Source organism: Callionymus lyra, chromosome 8, assembly GCF_982586985.1.
Source record: "Callionymus lyra chromosome 8, fCalLyr1.hap1.1, whole genome shotgun sequence".
Taxonomy (NCBI): Eukaryota; Metazoa; Chordata; class Actinopteri; order Syngnathiformes; family Callionymidae; genus Callionymus; species Callionymus lyra.
Genome location: NC_141825.1, coordinates 17,643,097 through 17,666,864, shown reverse-complemented (window position 1 = coordinate 17,666,864; position 23,768 = coordinate 17,643,097). Strand labels below are relative to the sequence as shown.

At 36.2% G+C, this 23,768-nt stretch overlaps 1 protein-coding gene across 1 annotated transcript in view; it reads right to left on the bottom strand.

Annotated features, from left to right (window-relative positions):
- cdh13 (cadherin 13, H-cadherin (heart)) overlaps positions 1–23,768 on the bottom strand; it is a 336,887-nt gene that overhangs the window by 83,532 nt on the left and 229,587 nt on the right. The window contains exon 9 of the mRNA XM_087796847.1: positions 5,673–5,813. Coding sequence (XP_087652973.1) covers positions 5,673–5,813 — 141 coding nt within the window. The remainder of the gene's footprint in view (positions 1–5,672; positions 5,814–23,768) is intronic.

Here is a 23,768-nt window from a genome sequence, read left to right as displayed (position 1 = left end):
ATCTACACTGGAAATTGGGCTTATTACCTAAAATGCAGGCGCACAATGACATGAGTCCACTTTAGGGGTTCAATAGCTGAGGTACTGAAGCAACAACCACAGGATGTCTCGATAAGACGTCAACAAAAAAAAACATGAAATCTGAGAGATCCTTCTCAGGCTGAGGAAGAATAAAAACAAAAAAATTAAATCAAACAGGAAGTTGATAAGGAGTGGTGATACTTTAAACCAGTGACTTGTCTTTCTTTCATCTGCTCTCTAAAGCAGCTTAGCGCTGAAGTGAACGAGGTGTCGACAAGTGGAAAGAAGACTGTACAAGCTCAGAGCTTAAATCTTCCTACACAATTCCATATCGGGGGCTGTGCAGACAACCAGTCCACCCCCCCACCCTCTCCCTCTCTCCGAAAAACCACCACCACTTCTCCTTCCTGCAGTCGAAATCCTACTCACTGTATATGTGCCTGGAGATTTAATAAGCTTCCCTGTGTCTCCTTGATTAAATATGAAAGACTCTGCAAAGGCTTCCACTAAAGATAGACGTTTGATTAAGCTGGCGTTCAACCAGCAGGATTTCCTGCCTTGAATTTGCTGTCCATCATGCGAGGGATGGATTCAGATCAACTGTTGCCCACAATAGAACAGGGTTGCCGGTGTGACCTGTGTAGAAACTATTTATAAAAACAGCAATATGGCATTCATGAGATTTAATTATTTATTAAGGGGGGCGAGTGGTTAGTGCAGGTGAAAGTATAAAGATTTAATGCAGCTTAACACGACTTCTTTATGGAGTTTGGATTGTCTGAAAGTTTGTCTTATCTAGAAATCGTGTGCTAAATGTTCTAAAAAATATATTTTTTTATGTGGCACTTGTGATGTCATACAGTTTAACTACAAGGTTGCATTGCGTTGTAAACAGGATGTCAAAAAAAGAGACCCCATGATCAGGAGAAATAGCCTCATAAAATGTAATTTGGACATTAAACGATTTTTTTTTTTTTTAAATGTATTTAATTTCACAGGAAAAAAAATTACTTTTAGTTATTTAGTCATTAACAATCCATTTTTTGCACCACATTTTTGTGGCATATTTTCATTGGACTTCGGGTGAATGTCATTTCCTAAATTACGTTTTTACTTTATTAAAAAAATACTAAGCAAACAAATGTACATTTCTTTGGACGCCTTGTCTTTATTGATGGTTTGATGAAGCTTCATGAAGCCTTCCCATTATTTTCACAGTCCACAATTTTCTTTGGTTTTGAACAACTGTTCTAATGAAACATCACATCATTTTTAAACTGTTGGCGCCACCTACTGACCTCCAAACAACATTACACTGTTTCATGAAACTTCCTCACTTTCTTGTTTTACTAATGATGAATTTTAACCATTCTTTTATTAATTGTGTTTGTAATATATATATATATATACATATATATTTTAAAGTGATAAGTGAGATGTAATAACTACATATATATTTTTGGAATATTTTCCTTTTATGTATTGTTTTATTTTGAAAGTATATGAAGAATAATGCCTCAATCTCTTAATCTTAAAATAAATAAACATTGCTTTTCATTTATAATTTTTTGTCTGCCTGTTGTGTCCGACCTAAGATAAAGTTTGACCCAAAAATGGGTCAAGGTATAAAGATTTGAGTAATTGTTACTCATGGATTATAGCGGTGAGCCGCACCAATTTCGTAATGTAGTCCAGAGTGGCGGCTGAAAATGTCACCCTAAGTGTATATATTTATTTATGACCTTCCCGCTACAATGGCAAAAGTGAGGCCACATGGTGTAAAAATGTTCTTCGTCCACCTGCAGACGGCTTATTCCGAGAAGGTGAAGACATTTTGTTATCCATTGAAACACGTCCATGACCTTAGTTGAGGTGGAAAAAGTATTCTGAAGCTTTTTCCTTGCTATTTGGACGACTGCACCTTCACTCGATGTAAGCTTGTTGTGTATCTGCGATTTAGCGAAGCAATCATGCAAGTCCGGCACTAATCCGTGAAACCCCTGAGCCTTTCCCCAAGACAGAGCTGAACTGACAAGGCCCTGTTGCCCCACGCCTGACGGTACTCCCATCACAGCTAACGTCTTTATCAGCAGGACAGATGGATTGCAGGCAGGCATATTTTTACGGTCATCATCGGGCAGAAGGTTTTCAGGAGTTTGGGGAGATAGACAGGTACCCAGAAAGAGCATAAAATCGAGCGAAGGGGTGGGGGGGGGGGGGGGTGGAACGAGACTGTCGGGGAGGTTGAGTGACAGGAGTGATAAGGTCCATCACGATCATGTTATGAGGATCACAGGGGAAATAGACCCAGTCTGACATGACGTGGAATTAGCAGAGCAAAGGCGGAATGCAAGTCTAGAAATAGAATGAAGGTCGAGTCAGAATACAGTGTGGCAGGAGGGAGTTATGAATAAAAGAGAAGGGCAGAGACCAGGTGGCCAAAAAAAAAAAAATCAAAGAAGTCACAAACTTCCAGGATTTTTTTTTAACTTTCAAAGGAACATTTGCGAAGACAAACAAACTTATGTTTATTGTTTATAATATCCATGTTTAAGATGTGTTTATCTTTGTATCCTTTTCTTTGTGTTCTTTTCTTACATCTATGATCTTTATACTTAGATTTTTGTCATTTGTCTTTTTGTTCTTTTCATTACACTTTTTTCTTGTTCTTATGTATCTATCGCCTGGGTTGCTGTATGCTGGAAAACAATTTCCCATCCACCCATCCATCCATCTATCTAGAGTAACCCCCAACACCCTTGGCATGACACAGAAGAGTAACAGGCTCCTCTCCATGCACTGCAGAACAGAATGTTTTTAAGATGTATATTGTTCCTTCTGCTATTAGAAGTTACTATAGTTCTCTCCCTCATCCATCCATAAAGCCTTGACATGAGGAATTGTTTTGAAAAACTTTAATGAGTCTATATATATTGGGCTTCTAACGGACGAAGACATGTGAACGCTGGTTGCTATGTTAGCATTGGACATATATTTTTGACTATAACTATATATATATATAATATATAATATAATATTATATGTATATTATATATAATATAATAATATTACAGCCTGGAATGTTGTTTTTTTTCAAGTTATACTGCCAGTCTGTGAGTGGTGCAAAGAAAGCTGGGGAATCCTGGTTTAAATGAAATGGATCGACGAGGCCTCATGATACAGCTTTGTAGTGAAAACATTGTATCATGATACAGTGTCTTAATATTGTAAGGCCACTAGATGGCACTCTCTATTTTGTAAACTTTAATTGACTTACTCAATAAAACTAGGCAACATTTTGGTACCATCAAGACACTGTATCATGATAACTACCAACCCATCATGACTATTGATTAAATGGCTGAAAATCATAATATTATATCTTCATGAAATGCATAGAAAGCAGAAAGACAAAAAAAAAAGAAAAAAAAGGGTTCATTCGGTCAGAAAATTAATTTACTTTTTTTTGTATTGTTTCTTTTCCTGTGAGTGGATTCTTTAATTAATAGAGTTCATGCTTACTAGGAACGAGGAACTCTCTAAAGAAAAAGACAATTGCATCGCTCTGCAAGTTATTCATTTGAAAAATTAAATGAGTTATAAATAATCGTGTGAATAATTTTAAAAGTTGGAGCATTCCTACTGAGACCGATACAAACCTGCGAGTGGTGGAAACATCTCGAGGTCACACATGATTCACCGGTACGACGAGAGCTCAAAGGGGCGTAGATAATATTTCAAGAAGAAAAAAAAAAAGGGGGTAGCATCTTCAAACACTTGTTTTCTAAAAGCTACATTTCTCCGCACGGCTAAATAGATCTTTTCCCAGTGAGAGATGAGAACATTAACACAGACACGGTGCACACTGCACGGCACTGCCGAAGCCCTCTGAGCTGGAACATTACACATCTGAGCTGCACTCCTCTTAAGCTCCCCTGACACACCAATGTATCATGGGATGGCTGTTAGAGAGTTTCGGTCAAGGCCAAGTGTGATGATTCTCGAACCCCGACAGCTCTAAGGATTTTCCATGAGGAATCGCACAACTCAATGTTAGAACGACGCCCACGGACAGAAAGTGGATTGAAAATTTGTCCCTTTTTTTGTTACCTTCCGATGTGGACTTGGGGAGAGAAAAAAAGGAATCAGCAATTTTAAAGAGGAAAAGGGACTGTAACACTTAATTTTAAGAGGTCTTGGTATGACTCAAATAGTTTAAATGCATGTCATTGAACCTTTGAAAAATTTTGATGATGTGTCTGTTTCTGAGTTGAATCTGTGTTCAGGAAGGTTTCGATCGATTAATCATGCCTTGTAATGATTGTTGGGCTGAAGCGTCATGAAACAGTAGGCGTGGGTATCGAACTTCAGTTCTTTATAGGCCCCGAACCAAACTTTGTCTTTTAATGACAGTTTCGATCAAAACTGGATAATGTGTGGAATTTTCTGAAGACAAACTGATAATGGAAAGATGCAGTGAACATTACATTTATTTGTTACTTCTTAGAAAGGCTTCTCTTGCACTGGAAATTTGTTATCTATTTTCTCTTTAAGAAAACGTTTAACTGGAAATTTAATGTCAATTTGCTGAAAATCCAAAAAACCCAAAAACCAAATATTTGTACCATGTTTAATTTAATTTTCTTTTTTGTTAGAATTGATCTCAGAAAACTCGTTTTGCAAAAACTATCAGCAGATTTAGGATATCAGTATTAGCACGAAATAAAATTTCATATCACTGTATTGACCCAAACTATGCCTTTGGTTTGGTTGAGCTGTTGTTTTATCAATTTTCAATGAATTTTTTAGTTGGAGAAATGATCTTGGTAACCTTGTGTGTTAGCCTGATTTGGGCTAGTTTTGCTTCAGTTCAGGTTTTTACATTTTAATTCCTACATTGAAACATTTTTGTAGTTCAATTGCATTTTTTATTTAATGTGTGTGTTGTACTCTCTTCCCCCACTCTCTCCTTCCATTCATATTGTTTAATCAATTAAAAATTAAAAATAATATAATTTAAAAAATGTATTTCAGTTTCTAGGAGCATCTCACTAAATAAAAAAAGATGAAATGCAATAATTAAAGGACGGCAATCAGACATCCTGCATCCTCACTTCCGGACATAACATTATCATTTACTAGTCGCTATCCTTAGAATGAAGGACTTTATTTTGAGTTACAGTTATTTGGAATGTGTTGCTTCTATTGTAACAAGAACCAGAACATAATTGCAGTTACCTCGGGTATGTTTACTACAAACATGCTCTAAGTCGGTGAGGACTTTCAAGGCTCAAGTGCACACAAGCAAAGACATACATTATGTAAGTAGAAATCTAGAGGTCACTCCTTCAACTTGTGAAAACATTTCTTAAGCTGTACAGGCGTGGAGTAAGTGGGATCAATATCTGCAGGGAAGATGACTCACCACAGCTACCACTATCAACTGTGAAGAGCAACCCCAAGAGTATTTATGGTGAAAGCAACAGTTTACCAAGGAAAAAAACATGATATAAAGAAAGAAGATAATTGCAGACACGTCCTTGGAGTGGGCTGGGAGTCAGCTATAACCTCTGACCTCCCGTTAAAGATGAACACAACACAGATGTAACAATGCTAGAGATGGAGCGAGGAGTGGGTAAATGCTCTCTTACCAGTGGGTGTGTGAACTCGGGGGCATGGTCGTTCTTGTCCGTGATCGTGATGGTTGCCGTGGCAGTCCCCGTTAGGCCCACCTCACTTCCCGCCATGTCCTTGGCCACGATCTCCAACTCATACGTCGTAGTGGGCAGAGTCTGTAGAACGAAACAAAGCATCAGTTGCTGAAATGTTTGAGAAATACAAAACTATGGTTGAAACTGATCAGCATGGAAGAGGTATTAAATTACTACACTTACAATATGTTTTGAATTGAATACTTTTACTATTTTTTAGCATTTCAAAGATTATTTTTGGGTAATAACCTCCACGTGCAGCAGGTTCTTAAGGTAGGTTCACACTGAACGCATGAAGGGAATAGTTGCCATTTAGAGTGATACGAAAGTAGAAAAAATTTGAGTCTATTTCCTGTTATGTTAGCCCATCAGAACTGTCTGGTCTACCTGGACAGAAAGAAGAAGGATCTTGGCATGGAGGCAAGTCACATCTGCCGAGTTTTGACGTTAAAGGGCACCTAATGTTAAACCCAACTCTCCTGACTTATACACATGTTGTAAATGTTGAAGTCATCCTTTTCAAAATGCAGTAGGTCATTCATCATGGCGTTGCTCCGTTTTGAAGTTAATTAAACATTAACGAACATTCTAACTTCAGTCTGGTGGAGGTGTCCTCCCCTAGAAGCCCTAAATCAGTTAAGTACTTACATGTTAATTGTGAAACAAAATAAATATTTATGTAAACATGGTGAGAGTTACTTCCGCCTTTAGGTGTTTTTGTAATGTGTACATTAAGCAGCAAACCTTATTTTTATTATTCGTTTTTAATGTACAAAACGGAGTTTCAGGGGTGAGTTTGAAATTTTCATGAGTCCTTGAATGCAACTTGGGGGGGGGGGGGGGGTTTAGTGTATTTTCTAATGTAAATATCTTTACTAAATGAGAGTTTTGTCCAAAAAGAAACATACTTATTAGTATAATAGTGGTCCTAGAACAATTTAGGAGACACTTAAATCAGCACATTAGGTGCCCTTTAATGTATAATTGTCCTAATATTACACCTTTTACATTAGCTTAATTGATAACTAGCATAGTGGTTAGAATGGCAAAAGGTTTTAGATTCGCTTTCAGCTCCTTCTGGTATGTTCTCTCTGTTGTTTGAGTGATTTACTCATGTGTCGATTTCCTCCCAGAGTCCAAAAAAACACATAGGTTGATATTCTCAATTGTCTGAAAGGGTTAGAGTGTTCATGCATTTTATGTCTTGATGACCCTGGGACAGCCTGTTCAGGGTGTCCCAAGCATTTTTCCTAGGTAGCTGGGATAGGCCATGACCCTGATAAAGGAATAGTAGGCATTACAAAAATGAAATTATGTTCTTGTACTTTTAGATTCTGCTACCATTCCTAGTGGGAGGTTAGTTAACACAGGATAATCCAGAAAAAGTAGCTAAGATCATTGAGAAATATGTTTTTAACCACTAAAAGAAAAATTGGAAAATGTCCGTTTTGGTTCAACTGCCTGAACTCCTCGCAGTGAAGCCCATATTGGGTCCGTGTGGTAGTTATTACACTGCTACGTCTCATCATTCCAGTCCCCGGAGAGACACTCTGTGATGGCGGCATCCGTAATGATCATAGCGGCAATAATCATTACTCCACATGGCTTTTGCCAAATAGAAATAGAAACCGGAGTGTAGTAAATAAGTAACAGGAGGTGGTTCCTGCTAAAGCCAACATTTATTCATCTGCTGCAGTTTTCTTCCCGCCGGGACTGTTCACTGTCACATGCTTAATACCCTTCATCCATCTGTTTCGCCGCTGCCAGAATCTTCGACTTCTTGTTGATTCACCTCTCCTATGAGCGCGTAAATGTATGACCCCTTCTGACCAGCGCTCTCAAACAACCAACGCATGACACAAGGCAACACATAAAGTGTGCATGTTTGTCCAAATGGACAATAACCGGCTAATCTATTATTTATTTTACGAGGAAAGTGATCACAGCGAGCCCAGGATGCCCTGGAGTTTTATGGTGCTTGTTTTTTTTTTGTTTTTTTTTTACACTGATCTTTCAAGAGAAACGACAGGGATTTTATTGGACGCTTCTGTCAGAGCAAATAAAAAGGGCATTTATAGGGCAGTTGATGCTAAAACTCAGCCAAGTCTGTTTGATGAAAGCCACAAAAACTTGCTGTAAATATTTTCTAAGCGACCAAATTCTTGTAAATCCATCTCCGTCCCTGCATTGTTTGATGAAGCGATATCATGTCCTCATCCCAGAATCAATCACCTTGAAGATATGCAGGAGACAGTGATCGATCAATGGCCAGACACCTTCCGGCTGATTTTTAATTATCACATCAGACCAAGAGAGAAGCGATCAAAGACTATTTACTAAAATGACATGTTAAGGTCCGAGGCAACAGCGTCGACCATTTCTGTGCTGACAGAATCATTTTCAGTTATTGATCAGGTATGAACATTTCCATAATTTACACCTCATCCCTGTTACTAGTTAAAGATTATATCGTATAATGATGTGTCGAGTACATATATTTTACAATCCATTCATGCAGTATATATTCTCATAACTAATCATCTTTTAATTAATTTGCAAATTCTATTTTAAACAAAAAAAGTACAAACTCAAACATAAAATTTTAAAGTTAATATCTATTTCCGTGTCTTCGGACAATTATAGCGATGTTTCAAAAATGTTAAAGTCCTTGAATGCGTTTGCTGTCATGTTAAATTTTAGTTATGTTTTTATTTTGTCCTTCTGCCGTGTTGCTAAAACCAATCTATAATCAACGATTCTGCTGTATCTGAACTTTCTCGTTCCAGTCCGTGGTGTCAGGTTGTCCAAAAACCTTTGCCTTTTCCACACCCTTCCATTTATTTTTATCCTCATGTGTTGGACTGGGGGGTACTTTTTCTTTTTGAACTTTTACGACTTATTTTGAGTGTTTTTATATCCACGATTTACCAGGTTTCCCCTCAGATTAAGTATGTCTGTTTTCCTATGGTTTTGCAACATATTTTTTCTTCCTTCAGTCTAAGCTTTTAGTCTTCTCTTAAGTATTTTCCTTTTATGTATATCACGCTGTTTTCAGATTTCAGAAAGACTAATCATTCATAAGAAGGGACTTCAACAAGTCACTGGATTGAACATGCTTTTTCCCTTGCTGGTCAGTTTTCTTTCAGGTTTCTTGAGAGTTAAAATATCATTTTAAGTTCATAATTTGGATGAAGCACCTCAGTTTTTGTTATACCAAAGACCATTCTTTATTCTTTCAGGCTCAAAGTGTCGCACCGGTTATTGCTACTGCCTCACAGCAGGAAGGCTGCAGGTTCGCTTCTAGCTTGAGGCAACCTGTGTCTTTTCTCTGCTGAGTTTGTATCTTCTCGCTCTACTTGTACGGGTTTACTGCACTGTACTCCAGTTTCCACCCACTGTCAAAAAACATAAAGAGGTTGATTAAGTTTCTTAAATTGTTCCTAAGAGTGTGTCTGTGTAAGGGTTGTTTCAATTTGTGACAGACACACAACATGTTCAGCATGTCCCTTGCCTTCAACCCTAAGTAACTGGGATAAGATTTAGCCCAAGCGACCCTGATAAGGGAGTAAGTAGCACATTGTACTGATTGTTAGTGCTTCTTTTTCTATCTAGTTTTTCATTCATTCTTAATATTTCTAAGCTTTGGACAATAAGCAATAGAGTGAAAAGAGGTGTACTCACCAGTATGTGTCTGTTTGTACAAAACTTTCTTTTATAAATATATTTACATTAGAAAATGTGCCCGACCATTGAAAATGCTTTGTTTAATTGGAGATTAAATCTTGTTTACCATAACCACACCCACTCTGCCTTGATTGGTCAAGTATGGAAGTTTGTCACCATGTGTTTCAATCCCGGATGTCTCCACCTCTAGGAGACTCGTTGTATAAACAAAGCAGTGGGTGATGACAACTGGCTGGAGGAGGAGTGAAGCCATCATTACGTCATAATTGACTTCGCTCTCGTAACCTCTCGTTCGCTGAGATTTCAGACACAGGAGAACTTCCTCTTTATGTTCTTCTTCTTATTTTATTTTTTATGTATTATTTTTTATTGTTTATGAAAAATTGCTGGCTATTGGTAAAAAACAATTTCCCAAAGGAGACCTCCTGAGGGATCAATAAAGTTTTACCTTACCTTACCTTACCTTACTTTATCAAGGAATAACTTTAAAACATGGTTAGGATAAGAGACTTGTTGCGTCTTGGAGAGGAAGACTTCAATATTTGAAACATGTGAGTGAGTCAGGTGAGTTGGAGTTTTGACATAAGTTGGACTTCAACAAAAAACATCACATGAGTTTATGGCTCCATTTTGGTGGAGCAAACGTTAAGAATGTAAAAGCTATACCACTCCACGGAGCACATAGAGGAGACATCACCTGCCAGCAGCTTCAGCCTCTATTTCTGCAAGCGAGATTAAGAAAGGATTTTTTTCACACTGCTGCTTCCCCTAATAGCCAGTCCCTGTTAAAGTGCAGACGCTGCTCTATAGACCAGTGAGTGTATGATAGTCATGCACACAATCACGCCTGAATACAGAAAATACACAGAGCCACTCTCACACCTGAACACTTCCGCCCTCCAGCTGGAGAAGAGCGAGGCACTGGGATTCTTGCAGTCTCAGTGGTGTCTAAACACATTGAGCGTGGCCTCCTCTGGCGACTGACAACGTCTTAATGAGCACTTCCTGAGTCTCAACTCAATTATAAAGTCCTGGCCGGTACCTGGTGAGGAAAATATGTTCACGTTCATTCGAGCATGGAGAAGTAGCATTTGGGAATTTTCCCTCCAGGTGTTCGAAAAACTTCTAGTGCAGCAGTGTTGATTTAGATAATCCTCTCTGTGAATTCCTCCATGTTCCGGCAGATTAAATGGTTTGGAATATTCTCAGTGTGGGATTTGATGTCACAACTGCATTTCTTAGCATTTCTTAGCATTTGCTTGGATTTAGGGTCAGGCTTTACAACTTTACAACTTTAGTTTAGTTAGTTTCAGGCAAGTTCAATTCATTTTTCCCTAGAAGGGGACACTTTAAAAGTAGCCATTATGGGCAGATTTAATTCGAACCTCAGGGGTCTCTTGGTCATCGTGACCCAGTGGCCTGAATTCAAATGTGTTTGTGGTATCCCTTGTGTTGTCTCTAGGTCAAGGTGAATGACCTACCTGGCTTCTAGAACCACAGAGACAATTCAAGGGATCCCTCAGACACATTTGTATTTCGGAACAACCGGGTCAGCTTGACCCAGAGACCATATGTAAAAATGACATAGAAATACTTTAAAGTTGACATTATAAGTTCTGAAGATTTACTTGATGATACAAATATAGATAAAAGACTGTCCTAGGACTCAAAAAATATTTATATATATAAGCTAATATGACAGTCTTTGTTTCGGACACATTCGGTATAAGCGCGACAGTTCTCGTGAGTCCCACTTCCTCAAAATCCCCTGGAGTATAGTCTGATCCCCGGTACAAAGCTCACCGTAGAAGAGGAATCATGTGGAGGAGCAAGAGTGGCGCGATATCTTAGAGCTGACGGTGACTCTCTGAACAAGCGTTATATTGAGGGGACATTTGCAGAAGGTTTTCTTGGTCTCTCGTCTGTTCATCGGTGCTCGCTTGGAACGTATTTTCCGCACTATAAGGCGCACTTAAAAGCCTTTAATTTTCTCAAAAAACTACATTGCGCCTCATATCCGGAGCGCCTTATTTATGAACATTACCTGGTGGGTTAATTTTTTAACTTGAACACTTTCATGACTCCCACCATCTGAGCCGACACGCCCAGGTTAGGATTACATCATCACGGGGAGGGATTTACGACCCACGTCATATCATCGCGGACGCCTATGGAGTGATATTACTGCCACCGGTTTGAGCGAATGTGTCTTCACTGTTTATGAAAACAGTTCTAAAATAGGCCATTCATTGAAGGTGCGCCTTATAATCCGGTGCGCCTAATAGTGCGAAAAAAAGAGATTATACTTCTCTGAAGTATATTTTAAACATATTGATTAAAAATCAATAAGGACAGTCAGATTGAAATAAGACACATTTCTGAGTGACACTTACTACATCTCATAAAACCTAAGAACCACCGTAACCTTGAAATAATTTATCGGCAGTTGCATCACAAACCCAAGCCAACAGTCAACTTTTTGGTTTTGTTTATTAGCCTCAGAATCATTTCAGTTGTCCCTTTCAATTGTAGCCCTTTTTGGAAAAATACTAGTAGAGCCCTAGCATAAGAAAAGGTTGCTTTGGCAACACTGCGATGGAGGATATTTCTGAAGGAAGCCTCTTTCTTTATCCGTGACCTATTGACCCGACTGTATTTTGGTGTAAAAAAAAAACCCCGCTCACAGAGATTTGATATCAATCAAGCTTGTCTTTAATTACTTTTTGGTTTTGTGTTGCTCTCATGGTTGTGAGTGTGTTATTGGAGTGCTCTTTAATTGCGAAACCCTCTCGGATGCATTTGGCTCCACTTCACCTCCCGGGTTATTGGCTGCCTCCTGCGCTCCACCTCCGTCGTATGATTAATCACTTTGACATTAGTTAATTACAGTAGGGTGTCAGCCATGTGAGGATTTTTTCTTTTTTTTTTTTTTTGGGCCACGGCAAACTACGCATGCATTGATTTGTTTCTTTCATCAGCATCTCAGGCATATTTGCATGGACTCTCCGGAGTCAAAATTCGGGGGTGATGAAGAGGGGAAGACACCGGAGACAAAGTATTTTTGTTTGCACTTGTAATCACTTGAATGCTAAGAGGTTTACACATGCTCACGCTAACACACACACAGCGTCATTTTAGGAACTGTTTTCCCATCAACAACTATTGTTCAGCATTCCTTTGATTTAGTATTTTTGCTAGACACCTACATTTATAAAAACCTCTACAGTATATAAAGAATTTAAGTTGTCAACAAGATACATGAGTCTGGACTAAGCCTGTTTTTTTTTCTCCTTACTCGTCCGCAAAGGCCAACATAGCCGTTGTATATAATAGTTGTACACTAACTACTTATATATATATATATATTTCTGTAGCTCAAATATTAAGCAAGGTATAGGCTTTTCAAAGACATTAAAATGTCGAAAACTAAATGACATGGCCTTTGCGCATTTGAGTTAAAAAACATTGGTTCGGAATCTTGTTAAAAAATCTCCGGGCTACACTTGATACTTCACTAAGTGGCATCATAAAATATGATTATTTGATAATGAATTACTACATGATCATTATAAATCACTCAATATGTGAATCTTTTGAAGTTAGTTGGATAATTGTTGGCCTTATTCATCCACAAAAAGCAAACAACTTTTGCATCATTTCTTCGTTTATCCATCCATCTATTCATCTATCTAAAAATGGTTATGCGCTAACAAATGATTAGCATTATTATACTAAATGTCACAGTCTTATTTCAAGCAAACTAAGTAAATATCTCTGTCGCTCAAATATTACGTTACAGGGAAATACATTGCATTTTTCATTTGAAATATTTTTTACAGTTTTATATCTAATAGAAATCCTCGGGAAATTCTGCGTACTTCAGCTAATTATCATTATAGAACAGAGAATAGACTGAAATGATACTTATGTTTTGGATTTTATTTTGGTTCCTAAAGGTTATTTGTTTAAATTGGAAAAGTTGTAAATATATATATATTTACGATACATGTTGGTAGTTTAATCACTTAATAATGGTTTGTCATTTACCTGTATGGCTTTTCCCCGCTGCTGCTCATGCACTAGCAAGCAAGCAAAAACTAGCATAAATATTAGTGTTGGTCATTCAACATGTTCAACAGTTGGTAGATGCAACAAAAAAGGCTTTTTTGAAAACTACCTGTATTAGTGGTTAAACGCATTGAGGAAGTGTAAGGTCGATCCAGGATATAAAATTGATTCAAAGGCAAACTAAGTGAGATTAGAAGTTACATAGTTCACTGAAACAAGATAGAATTATCTTCTCTGAACACTGTGATCTTGTTAAAAGCCTTACACAGGTAGGATCATTATTCCTGCCACATCCCTGTCAAAAGGTAATATTAATTCTAAATAACAGATTAATGTTGGGGGGGGGAATGGGCAAAAATCCAAAACACCTAAAACATTTTCTTTTAATCACGTTCCTAATATCTTTTCAGGATCTTATCCAGGCTTTAAATACACAATTTAATCTCCTTAAATACCTTTCCAATTTTGTAAAGTAGCACCACAAATCCTCAACACATAAAACCTCCGGATGTTAATTTTCATTTCTCTCACCAAGGTGATCTCTGCGGGGGCTTCATCGACGTGGGGGGGTATCGTAATAATTGCCAATTCCATCTATCAATCCATTATTTGATGCTTATCAGGAGCAGGATCCCGGGGGGACCAGGGTTGTTAATGCAGGTTCGAAAAAACAGGGAGCGTGTATTGGTTCAGGTTGATATGTTGTTGTCATGGTTCTATGAGGAGCAATTTCCATTTTCTTATCCACTTAAGTTTTGATCTAATTATCTTGACTTACATGTAAGGTTTTTGATGCAGTCTAAGTAAAAAAATTAATTTAATTTAATTATAAATTTAATCATTATGTTAAATTACGAGAAAAAAAAGGTTTTGTAAGAGAACTTTGCACTACATCAGATTTATAATAAAACTAAATATAAACTACACTGTAGGTGAATATTTTAAAATAAAATCATGCATAAAAATATTATTCTGAAGAAAATGTTAATTTGGAATATTTAAAAATGATTCTAAAAAAGGCTGAAGAAAATAATATACACTAAGTGATGACTTTACAATAAAGTCAGGCAAAACGCAAGGATAATAATGAAGCAAATATTTATTTTTAATATTGGGAAAACTATTCTGTACAACAATATTAATATAAACTAAGTGAGGTCTTGAATAAAAACAAAAAAACAAAAAATATGTATTTGAAATATTGGAAAATAAGTCTGTTTAACCAAAATAAACCAATGAATTTGACAATTATTCTGTCTGAACAAAATAAATGTAAACTTCACTGTAAGTACAGATTTTAAAATAGAATCATGCACGAAATTATTATTCTGAAGAACGTTCATTTTAATTATTCAAAAAATATCCTGGTTAACCAAAATAAATATGACCTAAGTGAGGACTCTTTGAATAATATCAGGCAAAAACAGGGATGATTTTTGAAGAAAGTATTTATTTTAAATATTGGAACATGAAACTGTTTAACCAAAATTTATATTAACTACGTGAGGACTTTACAAATAATATTAGGCAGAAAGTGATCATTTTGAAGAAAGTATTTATTTAAAAAATTGGAAAATGATTCTGTCCAACTAAAATTAATATAGAATAAATAAATATAAATATATTAAATAAAATATATAATATTTTAAATGCAAACTTTACAAATAAAATAAGGACGCAAGAGGGATATTTTTGAAGTAATCATTTATTCAAAATATTCTAAAATAAATAAAAATATGAACTAAGGAGTAAAATTATTTATTTTTGGACACAGCTCACGTGGCTTTACTGAGATGTGAAGAACAGTAGATTCACATTCCATCTACGGTAGAATCCAACATTTTACATCAGTATATCCAGGTTGTAAATGGAGTTCCAGCTTGTAAATGATTACGAGTCAGAATAAATACGCACTGAATCTCCTGGCGGGTGTAGGTTGCAATTACTGTGGCGAATATTCCAGTCCCGACAAGAACAAGTGTTAGGCTATCAAGATTTCAGCTCTCTGCCGGGAACAAAATGAATAGTTGAAATGATTCCGGCTGGAGAGAAACTCGACCAAACAGGGGGCAATTCAACATGCATCCAAGTGAAACAAGTCCCAGTTTCCCCTCAGGCCCAATGCTCAAATGTCTGTCAAGTGGGCTCACTTTTTTTTTTTACTCCCCCCACTCATGTGATTTAATCTTTTATCCTCCCATTCAGTAGCTTCTAAGTGTCTGTTTCAGCACGAGCTTTGTGGTGTAAGGTCATGACATTTCTGTCTTTTTTGTCAGCGCTTTGCTTGTATTGTCTAGACAGACTCATGTATTCCTCTCTGCGTCGACTGCAGCAGGACATCCTGACAAAAATGCTGTGAGAGGAGGTCGGAGAAAGCATTTCACTGGGGAACAAACTGACGCTGTTTAAGTCTCATTGTCAGATTTATGCAGACATTAACAAAAAAACTTCCAAAAGAAACTTTAGAGCAAAACTTGGCAAGGAAACCATGTTTGAAGTTTTAGCCGTGGCTCCCAAAACGGCCGCACCCCCACTCCTGAACTAATATGAAGCGGATATCATTGACAGAGTTTTTGTTTTATACCGAAAGACCCTTTAAAACAGACCAAATGTGGCCCTTTGACGCCTTCTGTGCCTGAGATTCTAATAATTCTATAAAAAAAGGGTTTTTATTATGAGTTTAACTCCACATATCACTTAAATATATTTGTTTGACAACCGTTTATCTCCCTTTAATTAAATTTCTCTTTTAATGGGTATTTTTTGTTGTTGATTGTATATTTTATATATATAAAAGGAAATAGTACAGCATTATTTTTATGGCATACTAACATTTTTTAAATTGAATTCTTCTTTTAAATATTTTTAATTAAATGCATATTAAAAGATCATATGAAGACTGAAACTTATTCTATAATGTAAATGTATTTATTTATCTTTTTTAATCCCTCTTTCATAACAATTCTTTATTGCTCCCTTCCTTTTTCTCGACGGCCATATTCAACACACAAAATATTTATTTAATTCATTTAACTGCCTCCCCCTCAGATGTAAAACCAGTTTCATACTTTTCAGGGGCCACAACTTTTATATTTTCAGAAACAGTGAAGAAAAAAAAAGGAAACATATATTGTGTTAATAAGGATTTTAAGAACGGTTATAACACTATGATGTAAAAAATATGAAAAAAATGTGGTATCCAATTTTATATTCAATTTTTTTTTTTAAATCATATTGATTATGGAAAAAACATTTGGATAGGGGTTATTTTTATTTTTTGAGACAATTAAGGACTAATAAACTATATTAAGAGAATAAAAAAAGGTTTTTAGCTTGCTTATTGGTTAGTTATTAATTATTTGCAAATTATCATTTTTAACTGTATTAAGTCATTACTTTGACTGAACTACAGAATAGTAAAAGCTCCCAAAAAGCAAGAAATTGAGAAAAAATCTTCAAAACATTGTCGACCCGTTTGTGATATCAAACGACTACATGAAAACATGAATATAGAATTATTTTTTTTAATATTCAAGATTTCTGTCGGTAAAAACGATCTTGTTTCGTAATATTGTTGTAATATAACCTCAGAAGATTGACAGAGGATTGAACAGAAACCTTTGGCGTATTGAACCACAGTTGAAACACTTTCATGTCAAACATCTAACGAGTCCCGGTTTGCCATTTTACTTTGACTGATCAGTGTGTAGATATATGCTGGGAAATATAAAAAGTCGTGCGAACAAAGGACGAAGATTCAGCCCGCGGATGTTTTGTAGATTTCACAAAGCATTTCCGTTGTCGTTTGTTGTTGGTAAACATGTTTCTGGACTTGGTGGTTAGCTGCACGCCGGCTCTTGATGTATTATTTATTGCCTATTACAAAAGAATGAGGCTCGTCCCACACACACCCACACACACACACACCAGGCGTTTTCTTTAAAACAAAGATGAATCCGATGACTTTTAATTGAATTAACCCTTCATGTGATAAATATACAAATGTTTATTTTCATGATTTCACAATTACACTTCATATTTTAATTATAAATATTTCATATTAATACAATAAACAATAAAACAACAATAAACTATAAAAATGGATATACTTTTTTTTCGGTCTTTTTATTTTTATTAACATTATGATCTTCACTTTATTTTCTTGTGGTTTTCAATTCATGTATTTTTCAATTTCAATACACCAGGTATACTTGTTCAATGGGTGCTCATAAAAAGTGGATGAACTCTTATCTGAATTTTTACTGAAGAAATTTTGAGATATAAAACCAACTCTGGCCATCATTTTATTGATAATCTTTCAATTGAATTTTGATGAAAGGAAATAATATAGGATTAATTTACAATTTTTGTTTATTCATTTTTTGTATTTCACAATTACAAATTGCAATTTGTAACATCAATGCATTTTTTAAAAATATATTTTGGCTTTTTTTGGCCATTAATAATACATTTAATTTTTTCCTCTCGAGTTTCCGAGTTAGTGAAGCACAAGAACATCTGTTCAAGTGAGTCAAAATCAAAAAATTACTTTTTATTATACACCAATATTTTGATCCAAAAATACAAAAATACTGAAGTTAGGGGTGTTCTTAGCAACTTAAGTTTCTATAAATATGTTTATATAAATTTTATAAATGAATAGCAAATTATAATGAACAAATAACATTTATTTTGTATCTAAAAAGTTGTGAATAATAGACAACTAAATAAAATACTATATTGTTAAAGGCAAATCAACGAATACATCTTCAAAATTCAAAATATTTTTGTCTTGTGGCTTTAAAATTGATGTACATGTCCATCAAAATAAAACAGTTGGACGTGATTAACGGGTGGTGGTAAAAAAAAGGCGGACGACTATGCGATAACTTTTCGCTGGAGACACTTGACGTCCCTGATTGACGACCATCATTTTAACCATCAATCACTCGCTTCTCTTTTCCTCTGGCTGTCAACACCTGCCATCAATGTTCTCTCATTACCCTTTTGTTAAAAATGCATGGATTGTTAAGGGGGGGGGGGGGGGGTGGGTGGTGACCATATTTATCCACCTCATCAGACGAATTAGACGTGGAATGATAATCTGCGGCGGCTCCGGTGTCTCCAAGCGCTCTCTGATGAGTCCGGGGCTAATTGGGGTCAAGGTTGGGGTTCGAGGCGACGGTGAGTTCGGAGCAGGAAGCACAAGCCGGGGCTAATCTAATCAGGTGCGGCATCAGACCACAGTCTAATTGTACCGTTTAGCCGGCATTTAAAGATGCATATTGGAAAGTGAAACAGTCCTCAACGACCACATAGCATCGCATTAACGCCAGTGGCTCCGTCTATAAGTTCAATTAAGTCAAATTGTTTTGGGTTTTTTTTTTCTCTCCGTGCGACGATCTCCCGTCGCAGCCGCCCACGGCCCATCTGGGAAATGTGTCCGCTTGCATCTGTGCGGCTTGTTTGTGTGCGACAGCAGCCTCGGATCCGTCGGAGAGGAGAGTCCAGGTGTTCCTGTTTAGGTGTTAATTAGATTAGTACAGATCTAACCAGGGGGGGATATTGGCGAGGGAGCTGGGGGGCCGACAGGTCCGTCCCGCTGGGGCCACGGCCCCCGAATAGTCCCGGTCATATTACAATTAAGATCAATTAAGCGATCACTTGACACCTTTGATTGATTCTCTCTGAGGTGTCGGTTCACAATGGAGGAGATGGCAGACGGCGACAAGCGAGGGCCGCGGATCTTTACCTCTGGCTTGAAAAATGTCATATCTTCAACACGTTAATAAGACTTTTCACTTGAACATTTACCGAAAAATCCTTGACACTATATTCACTCTTTCATTTTCTTTGCCGCTTAATCGTTTCTATTTGTTCAGGCTTTTCCTTGAATGAACTCCTGTGTTGTTCTCAGTATTATCTTGATCTTTAAAGTATGTACTTTTTTGAGTATTGTTTTGATTGTTTAAGCGCTTTGTGACCCTGGTCTCGAAAAGCGCTATATAAATAAATATTACTTACTTACTTACTAACTTACTTTAGGCGCTACAGCCTATCCCAGATTTTACGGGTGAATGGCGGGGGACACCCTGGACAGGACGCTAGTCTTTCGCATTCATACCATCCACACACATACTCACACCTACGGACAATTTCCTCAAGTTCCTGTATGTTTTTGGACTATGGGAGGAAACCAGAGTTCCCGGAGTAAACACCACGCAACACGGGGAGAACATACAAACTCCACACAGAATGGTAACAAGTTGGCTAGCTCCCGACCCGATGGCACTAACCACTGCACCACCGGTCACCCACTTTGACACCATATAGCAGGTATGATAATTATACTAAGTTAAGATAAGATAAGATATTCCTCATATAGATATTCAGAATTTAACAGCAGAAAGTTTGAAAAAAGAAAACAAACAGTGAGAATTAATTCACAAAAACAATAGTAAACTAAGACTAAATAGGAAAAAGGAATAGTTCTGAGCTAAAGTATGTTTATCAAATTGGCTAAATCCAAAATAATAATAATCTCTGACTAATTGTATTTCTTATCAATGCTTGTGTCTGAAGGAGTCAAAACCACCCCTGACCTTGAAGAATAACTCGTCCAAGTTTGTTTTTGGTGGAAACATTTGGAGTGATATCATTAACGGCTTTTGAAACTGGAATGAAGATGTAACAGCAACATGTAAACTCTGTAATATTCTTTCTTACTAGGATACAAGTAAAATGTGTGACTTTAAACCAGATCTGATTTCTATTCTTTGTTTGAGTAAAAAGCCTTATTTCCTAAGATTCAATGTTGCATCAAATCAATTTATAAAACTCAACTTATTTTATTATTATTATTATTTTCTTATTTATTTGAGTATTCCTCTGCAATATATGAATAATAAAACTCCCCACAAAAGTACAAGCATTGTTTGACTGTAACCCTTTTTTTTCCAACTCTGAATGCAAAACATGGTGCAAAGAAAAAAACTTGCACAAGTTTAAAGTATCTCTGGGTTACAGTTGCGCATAGAAATTAATTCCTCTTCTGATTCAAGTTCTGTTTTATTTTGAATATACTTGGCAAATGATATTTAATTCATGAATTGAAAGAACAGAACAGTGTGTTTGAGACGAGGTTTAAAACTACACATTACCCTGAATGATAACTATAAAAGCAGCTTCTCCCTCCATTGAACTCTAAATCTTTAAAACATTTTTTTTTTCGAATATTTCAGTTGTTTAAGAATACTTTTTTTTATATGAACTCTTGTCACAATATTCACTTAAACAACAAACAAACTCACTCAATTGTTGTATCAGTCAAACAGCATCAAGTTGTTTTCGCTCTCAAACATGAAGTCATTAACTGTCACTTTTCCTTTTTGTTAAATTTGAATTTGGAGCCTAATGATGTCAACCAAAAAAAGCCTAATGATGTCAACCAAAAAAAAAACTGTAATTCTGTCCTTGATAAAGCTGAGACTAATTGCTTCGACAAGATCCTTGTAGTTGACATTCAGCCAAGTCTGCCCCGGACGGATGACTGTGTCAATAAATGTCACTCAAAGTCAATGATTATGTCGAAAGATCACAAGCTCCAGAGAATATCTCCATTTAGGTTATCATGTAGATGATTTCCTGTGCTGGACAACTTGATCTTAAGAAGTGCCTCTTGACAATAGCTAGACCATAGTAATCGATCACAGAGGGTTGATCCATTTATTCTATTGATAGCTTGCATATTGAGCTTTAAAAAGTAGGTTAGTGTTTCATTAAACTTACCAGATTATCGCTCATTATCTGACATTAATATTGTCTTAACCCTTTCAATGTATATGTGGCCACGACTTAAGCATGTTATAGGGAAAGTTTTAGGGGAAAAAAAAGTGACCCCTGGAGAAGGTAGAACAGACAGACAAGTTTCAAAATTGCGATAATTATCTGCAGCTTTTAGAAGTAAAATAAAACCAACTTCTACTCATTTGAAAAAACGATATAGAACTGTGTACTGTATTTTATTGACAATATGACAGTGACTCAATGATTACTTATCAATCATGTTTGACATTAAACTCCATAAACACGACGTTCAAGTCATAAGGGAAACATTATGCACCTTTTTCTGTGATTGAAATTTATCCTATTTTGTGTGAGTTTCTTTCCATATCGTCATCGAAACACTTAACAGAAGCGCTCATTACCATGAACTTGCATCACAAGTGTTTTTTTTTTTTTCTAAGTAGCATTTTGGCATCAAAAGAAGGCACAGTGAGAGTTTTTGTCTCCACACTTCTGCAACAGGGTTTCATCAGGGAATACAGTGGCAGGACCACATGCTGAGAGCTTAAATCTTGACTGTCAAACTGAAGCCTCTTTCATGGAATCTCTTCAAGGCCATTGTTTGAGTATTTTCTTTTGTTTTTTGGCAGAAATAGTGCATCGCCCATTTTTCTAAGCATAAGGAGAAACCAGAAAGTCGGCTGCTTGAAAAGAATAACATTTTGGTTTGGTAAAAGTGTGTAATAAAAGAGTGAAGCTAATCATTCCCTTATCCACACTGAAGGAAAACATCCTTTTCTAAATGTCACCAGAAGATTTACCGCTGCAAAATGAAATGAACAAAACTCCCCCCAAAAAAGGATGAATCTGTGATTAAATGCCACAAGAATTCAAAGAGAAAGATCCAACCAAATACCTCAAATGATTCTATGAAATCCTGTTTGTCTGGTACACTTCTTTTTAGTATTTAAAAAGACAACACTGTGCTGCATGTTTCTGTGTGATTGTTTATTAACAATCTAGAATACATTTCCAGAAAATCCTGTTGAATTAGCAAGTAAAACATAAATACAAATTATATAAAACATATGCATTAATGTCATAGTAAAATTTTGGCTTAAATACTATGAACTAAGTTAATTCAGACAAAAATTCTGACATTTACGAATCACTGATTTTCACCAATCAGACTAATGGACTCCACTCTTAACCTTTTGTTCGCTGAGATTTCAGAGGGGGGAGAACTTTAATACATGAATCTTAATAGCCAGAGTGTCTCATCACTCTGGCTATTAAGATAAGATAAGATATTCCTTTATTCTTGCTTAAGTGGAACTGCAGCAGGTTCACAAAAGACTAACTGAACATACACAAGTTTTAAAAATAATAATACTATCATAAAAATGATATATAACATTGAGAAAATGACAATAACATAAATCACACAATAAAACAAATAATAATATAATAATAAATATAACAGCAACAATTAGCAACAGTACAAGTGCAACACAGTTCATAAATATAACTAGTAGTTATTATACAACACATATAATACATAATTAACCTATGTATATTTAAGTGTCATCACTCAAAAGTTTTAAGGAGCCAAGGGCTCAAGCAGGTTAATTCCCACACAACTTTTAGTAGATTAATTTTGCTCAATAAACAACTGAACGTACCATCCTGTAGTAAAAACAAGATTTTAAAATGAAGAAAAAATATGTTTTTGTTGGTTTTTTAACTTTGTTTTAAAGTGACTTTAAGGGTAAGAGATTGGCTAAGGCTAAACTATCTGGGTTTTACATTGCTGACTTCCCACAGTGCTCTGTGGCCATACATCTATTTAATAGAGCACTTCATTAGTATGTTGATTAATAGAACTGGGATTCGACAATATGACCTGTTAAGAGGAACGTAAATGACTCCATTAAATCTCCGTGTATCACGGTGCGTGTAAATGTATCCAGTTAACTGCAGACACATGGCGTAGCCCGGTTGAATGCAGATGGATACGGATAATTACAAAAGCGTCTCACGTCCACAAACTGAGCGGCAACACAACAACTTGGCTTCAGACTTAGCAGCTCTGACACTCTCATTTCTCAACGGGATTGATTCTTGCCAACCACATGCACGCTGACTCTTCAATGGTTAGAATCCTTCAGCATCAAAGTAGCTCTCCCCAAAAAAAAATTGCTACATGAAAATCATTAATACAAATGAGTAAAAAGGAGTTTAGCTCAAGCTAAGTGTGATTGAACCTCCTAACCGTAGATTCACTCACGTTTTTTTATTTAAAGCTTTTAATTGAATAAATTAAAACCTTTAATACATGTCGACGGAAACTTTAAATTTTTTCTCTTTAAGAACATAAAGTTTTGATTGCATGTTGTAAAACAAGTGTCACTAGTTACAAGTCGGATTAAATAGATACTGTATATATAAATGTTTTGATATTTGTATTTATTTATTAACTCTTTAAATTTGTCATTCTTG